The sequence below is a fragment of the Hordeum vulgare genome, chromosome 2H, assembly GCF_904849725.1.
Source record: "Hordeum vulgare subsp. vulgare chromosome 2H, MorexV3_pseudomolecules_assembly, whole genome shotgun sequence".
Classification (NCBI taxonomy): domain Eukaryota; kingdom Viridiplantae; phylum Streptophyta; class Magnoliopsida; order Poales; family Poaceae; genus Hordeum; species Hordeum vulgare.
The window spans coordinates 589310561-589316994 of record NC_058519.1 but is presented as its reverse complement, the minus strand read 5'-3'; the positions used below and the strand labels follow the sequence as shown (position 1 = coordinate 589316994).

At 46.5% G+C, this 6434-nt stretch overlaps 1 protein-coding gene across 1 annotated transcript; it reads left to right on the top strand.

Annotated features, from left to right (window-relative positions):
* Positions 1-985: 985 nt before the first annotated feature.
* LOC123427495 (transport and Golgi organization 2 homolog) lies at positions 986-3857 on the top strand. Its single transcript, XM_045111563.1, has 5 exons — positions 986-1215; positions 1300-1498; positions 1993-2196; positions 3149-3343; positions 3472-3857. The coding sequence occupies exons 1-5, from the start codon at positions 1133-1135 to the stop codon at positions 3604-3606; spliced, it is 816 nt and encodes a 271-aa protein (XP_044967498.1). The 5' UTR covers positions 986-1132; the 3' UTR covers positions 3607-3857.
* The last annotated feature ends 2577 nt before the right edge of the window (positions 3858-6434 follow it).

Sequence of the window (6434 nt, the reverse complement as noted above, 5' to 3'; positions counted from 1 at the left end):
GATTCCTCGCAACATTGCCAACAATTGTATTCCAAACTGAATACTACCATCAATGAGGGAATAAGAACAAAACACATTCATAAAAAAAGAATAAGAACAAAATACAGACCTCCCCATCCCCGCGGTCGAAATGCAGCAAGCTCTCGCCGAGCAATTAAATCCCTCGCGAACGCCGGCACCCCCTCCGCAGCACGACAAACATCACATACAACCCGAGGAACCGCACAACGTCGTCCACCCCATAGGTGACCATCCTGCCCGTCTGCCGCGACAGCTCCGCACGCGCCCCGTCAGAGCCCGACGCGAGAGCCTAGACGAAAGTGTGATCGTGGGGAGCTTAGCGTGAACCAGCGGGGCCGGAGCGGAGGACGTAGGAAACGAGCGCCGCTACGGCCTTGACGTGGCGAGGGTAAGCGAGGAGACGGGGGGGGGGAGATAGGGCGTCGTCGGGGCGAGGATGTCAGCGCGGGTGACTATAACGCAGGCGAGCGATGCTGAGGCGTAGGCGGCAATAGCGGCGTGCGGGTAGCGACAAGGGAGGAGATGACGTCGCGGTCGGCACCGGGGAGAGGAGAGGAGAGGGCAGAGTGACGACCAGATTACTCATCCGTCGATTTATTTTCTGCAAGGCCGAAGCGGGCTTCACGCCAAATTGAGGGCCCAATTAACCAGAGGCTTCCGATTAGGTTACGGGAGAGCTGCCCATTTAGGACAGTCAGTCGAGTTGCTTACAGTACTGCCCTTACAGTTTGATCGGACGACCAAAAAATGTTTAAGGATGAGATCGGACGGACCAGAATGCTAAGGGCGTGAGAGGCCTGGAATTAAGCTCAGTTTTACTGTCCTAAATTGCTTGTATTCCTCATGTTCTGAACTTTGAATAAAGCCGTAGTTTACCTAAAAAAAAACAAGATTTTGAAGGGAGTGCCCCGTCTTCCTACCGGGGACATATATTTCGCGCTTCTGCAGGGACCTTTCCGTAGTTACTCCATCTCGCCTGTCCACCGTCGGCCGTCCTCGTCGTGCTCTACCCAACGACGGGCCCCGCGGTCACCGAGCCCGCGAGCACGCACGTGTTCCGACAATCTCCCGATCCCTTCGCCTTCTCCACCGGACCGAGCCCCCGACGGCCATGTGCATCGCGGCGTGGACATGGCAGGCTCACCCGGCGTACGGCCTGCTCCTCCTCTTCAACCGCGACGAGTATCACTCCAGGTGCGCCCAGATCCGCCCCCACGTCGTGTTCCAATCTCTCTATTCTTCTGAATTCTGAGCCGTGCGCGCGCGAATTATGTGAAGGCCGACGCGGCCAGCGCAGTGGTGGGCCGCCGCGGGGGAGGAGGGCGAGGAGATCCTCGGGGGCAAAGACGAGCTTGGCGGGGGCACGTGGCTGGGGTGCACGAAGGGAGGGAAACTGGCCTTCCTGACCAACGTCCGGGAGGCCAGCCCCCGGGTCGAGGCGAGGTCCAGAGGGGAGCTTCCCGTAAGGTTTCTCCAGGTGCGGCCTTGTCAAATTTGCTCTGTTTTCTCCAGTACCTTTGGCGGTTGAACTCAAAACAGCTTCTTGCATGATGTATCATAAGCTTTTGAGTAATGCGTGATCCTGCTCTGCATATATGCTCGAATGGAACAAGCTCATCTTTTGTTTGCCCACAACTCCAAAAGCAAACTTAGTACCATAATTTGTGTGTGCATACAAGATAATTCCATTAGATATCATGGCATGGTTGTGTGGAATGTTCTCTTGGCATACAGTATGATGCTGATTCAACATTTCATCTTTCAAATTCCAAATAGGACGTTTGCCTCTGTTGACTGTCCTCTTCTATTTGCAAATGACCAGCCCATTTGACTTTGCGTGCATATGGGAGGTCACTGCATTTTCTGCAGTCTCCCTCCTCCATCATGCCTTTCAACTTCATTAACTATTGTTTAAGGAATCCATGTTTTGTTCTTGACTATGTTTGGTTTACTATGATATTTTTGATATAGGGCAGGCAGGGTCCATTGGAGTATGCAACTGAAATTGCAAAGGAAGCAGATCAGTACAATGGTTTTAATCTTGTATTGGCCGATGTGCATTCAGGAACCATGGTGTACATCTCTAATAAACCAGGTGACGCTCCTGTGGTTCAAACAGTTTCTCCTGGGTGTCATGTGCTTTCTAATGCTGCTATTGACTCCCCTTGGCCAAAGGTACAGGCAACAACTGTACTCATAATTAGGAGTGCGATTGTTTTTTGTGGATAGTTCTTTTTGCTGCTACTACACCCCAAGTTATTGTTCTGACAAAAAAAAAGATGCAAGTCAAGATGCTTGAGATTCACGCACCTTGTGGTAGTTTCATTGTCTGGCTCAAAACTTAAAATTTCCATAGTCCTGTTTAATCCACCACCTGTTGTTTATGTGAATCTCCCATTCATTTTTCAATTCCTCATGACATGCTTTCTGGGTTAGTTTTGTTGCTCTACTGGTAAAGTCGAACAAAATAAATCCACTAATCTTTTGATGTCTTTGTCCATGAATACTAACAAACTGGTTTGGTATGTTGAGAGTTCGTAATTTTCAGATTAATCCAAATTTTGGTAGTTCAGAAAAATTGTACTGGTATTAAAAAATGAACTTGTTTTTGTTTGTTTGTGCAATTGACCACATATTCCAAGTCCGTTCTTGCCTGTAGTCTGAAGTTCTTGTGCAGTTGGACAACTGGCTTATATTTTGCTTCCACTGAAGCTAATTTTTTTAGAGAACATGCAGACAGGCGTTAGTCTTTGTCTTGAGCGCCATCATGCCGCAGGAGTAATCATGTTCTGTACTTTTGTTTTCTTTTGACGCACTCCGTTGTTGAGCTTGATGTGTGTACTCTAAACTCCTTGCTTGAAATAATAATTTGGGTGGATACTGTGGTCAGTTAAAATGCAGTGCTTTATTTATTGAGTTATCTTTTATAGTTTTAGAACCCATATATGGTTCTTAAAACTGCAAATGCATTCTACTTTCTTCTTGTGATAACCAGGTTTTATGCGCCATTTCACATATGCTGATAAATAAACAAATGGACATATCTTCTGATTGCTTCAAGTCTAATTTTCTCTGAGCTAGAGTTTTGGACAAATTTTACTCATGTTCTTCTTTTCTCACCCTACAGGTATTGCGCTTAGGACAGAACTTCAACAGTTTTCTTGCCGCACATGACGATGCAGAAGTCTCTTTGAAGCAGATGGTTGAAGAACTGATGACGGATACGGTCAAGGCTGACAGATCTGCGGTGCCTGACACTGGCGTGGATCCTGACTGGGAATACCAGTTGAGTTCTATATTCATCGACACGGAAAAGGGACAGGTAAATCTGTAAGATTGAGTAGTATCAAGATGTTGTTTCGCGCAAAAAGCACTTCACATGGATGGCGCAGCTTGTTTTGGCAATTGTATTGTGCAAGGACATACTGAAATATCTATCTGCCTTTTCAGGCAAGATACGGGACACGGAGCATGGCCGCCATCGGGGTGAAACTGGATGGTGAGGTAACTTTCTACGAGAGGTCCTTGGCCAGCAGCTTGTGGAATGAGAATCTAGTACAGTTTCGAATGGAGATGGCACAATAGCAAGCCTTGCGAGGAACATGTATTGGGTGGTGAGTGTGTCTGCACAGGGAAACTGAGGGCGGTAGACACGATTGTATGGTACCGGTGCTTGCTTTATTGTGCAAATTGCAAACTCAAAGCCTTTGAAGTCCAGTGTTGCCCCATGTTTTGTTCTCCTGCGACGAGGAATCACTGTTGTACGGGATTTGAGGTTATCCAGCAACATCCCAATCCAGTCGAACCTGGTTTGGCGTGGTTGGTCATTGTTTTTAGATGAAGATGACATCATTCGGAGCATCTCTCTACCAGATCCCCTAAAAACTACACTACTCTCTAAAATATCTTGTACTGTATTTGTTTACAGAGGAAGTATATCTGTAGAAGAATTGGAATTAACTCCTAGCCAATAGATTACAACAACAACAACAACAAAACCTTTAGCTTCAAACAAGTTGGCGTAGGCTAGAGGTTAAACCCATAAGATTTTACGATCAACTCATGGTTCTGGCACATGGATAACACGCTTTCACGTACTCTTGTCCATGGCTAGTCTTTTGATGATGCTCCAATCCTTCAGATCTCTCTTTACGGACTCTTTTCATGTCAAATTTGATCTACCCCGACCTCTTTTAACATTATCAGCAATGCTTTAGCCGTCTGTTATGCACATCTCAGACGATGTTGCACAAGCTTCTCTTCAATCGGCGCCATCCCAACTCTATCACGTATATCATCATTCTGGATTCGGCCCTTCCTTGTGTGGCCACACATCCATCTCAACATGCGCATCTCCGTCACACCTAATTGTTGCACATGTCATCTTTTAGTCGCCAACACTCAGCCATGCAACATTGCGGGTCGAACCGCCCTATAGAACTTGTCTTTTAGCTTTTGTGGCTCTTTTGTCACAAAGAATGCCACAAGCTTGGCGTCACATCATCTAACCGGCTTTAATTCGATGGTTCACATCTTCATCGATGCCCCCATCCTTCTGCAACATTGACCCCAAATATCGAAAGGTGTCCTTCTGAGGCACCACCTACCCATTAAGGCTAACATCTTCCACCTCCTCGTGCCTAGTAGTACTGAAAGCGCACCTCATGTACTCGGTTTTAGTCCTACTAAGTCTAAAACCTTTCAATTCCAAGGTTTGTCTCCATAACTCCCAACTTCCTGTTGACCCCCGTCTGACTATCATCGACTAGCACCACATCGTCCGCAAAGAGCATACACCATGGGATATCTCCTTGTATATCCCTTATGACCTCATCCATCACCAAGGCAAAAAGATAAGGGCTCAAAGCTAACCCCTGATGCAGTCATATCTTAATCGGGAAGTCATCAGTGTCGATATCACTTGTTCGAACACTTGTCATAATATTATAGTACATGTCCTTGATGAGGGTAATGTACTTTGTTGGGACTTTGTGTTTCTCCAAGGCCCGCCACATAACATTCTGCGATATCTTATCATAGGTCCTCTCCAAGTCAATGAACATCATATGCACGTCTTTCTTTTGCTCCCCATATCTCTTCATAAGTTGTCGTACCAAGAAAATGGCTTCCATGGTCGACCTCCCAGGCATAAAACCAAACTGATTTTTGGTCACACTTGTCACTCTTCTTAAGTAGTGCTCAATGACTCTCTTCCATAGCTTCATTGTATGGCTCATCAGTTTAATTTCACGGTAATTACTACAACTCTGAACACCCCCCTTGTTCTTGAATATTGGTACTAATATACTCCGTCTCCATTCTTCTAGCATCTTGTTTGCCCGAAAAATGAGGTTGAAAAGTTTGGTCGACCATACTATCGCTATGTCCCCAAGGCATCTCCACACCTCAATGGGGATACAATCGGGGCCCATCGCCTTGCCTCCTTTCATCATCTTTAAAGCCTCCTTTACCGACTCCTGGATTCGCTGCACAGAACGATGCTAGTATCATCAAATGAGTCATCCAGTTCAATGGTAGAGCTCTCACTCTCCCCGTTGAACATCTTGTCAAAGTACTGCTGCCATCTATGCTCAATCTCCTCGTTCTTCACGAGGAGTTGATCTGCTCCATCCCCTTCTTCCTCTTCTTCCTCTTCCTCCTCTTCTTACTCGTTCTTCACGATAGTATGGTCCTCATACGCCCGACCCCTTTGCTTCACTCATAGCTTGTTTTGCAGCCTTCTTTGCCATCTTGTACTTCTTTATGTTATCTACACTCCTATCCAGATATAGGCGTCTGAAATAATCTTCTCCTCCTTAATTGTCTTTTGGACATCATTGTTCCACCACCACATATCTTTAATTTCTCTTCTACTCCCCCTGGACACTCCAAACTCCTCTGACGCCACCTTACGAATGCAAGTCGCCATCTTCATCCACATGTTGTCTGCATCACCTCCATTCTCCCAAGGGCCCTCCTTAATGACCCTCTCCTTGAATGTCTGAGCTACCTCTCCTTTGAGCTTCCACCACTTCGTTCTAGTTACTTTGGCATGCTTGTTCCGCTGGACCCGAATCCTAAAGCGGAAGTCAGCAACCATAATCTTATGCTGAGGGACAACACTCTCCAAGGGAGGACATATATTGTACATTTTCAAATGGAGATGGTGCAACACCAAGCCTTGCGAGGCACATATATTGGGTGGTGAATGTGTGTGCACACGGAAACTGAGGGTGGTAGACACGATTGTATGGTACCGGTGCTTGCTTTATTGTGCAAATTACAATCTCAAAGCCTTCAAAGTCCAGTGTTGCCCCATGTTTTGTTCTCCTGCGACGAGGAATCACTTTTGTACGGGATTTGAGGTTATCCAGCAACATCCCTATCCATTCGAACCTGGTTTGGCGTGGTTG

Excerpts from the sequence above, each read along its gene's own strand:
- LOC123427495 (XM_045111563.1), top strand. The coding sequence starts at position 1,133 with ATGTGCATCGCGGCGTGGACATGGCAGGCTCACCCGGCGTACGGCCTG. Across the intron at positions 1,499-1,992 it reads TTCCCGTAAGGTTTCTCCAG|GGCAGGCAGGGTCCATTGGA; the intron begins GTGCGGCCTTGT and ends TTTTTGATATAG. Across the intron at positions 2,197-3,148 it reads TTGACTCCCCTTGGCCAAAG|GTATTGCGCTTAGGACAGAA; the intron begins GTACAGGCAACA and ends CTCACCCTACAG.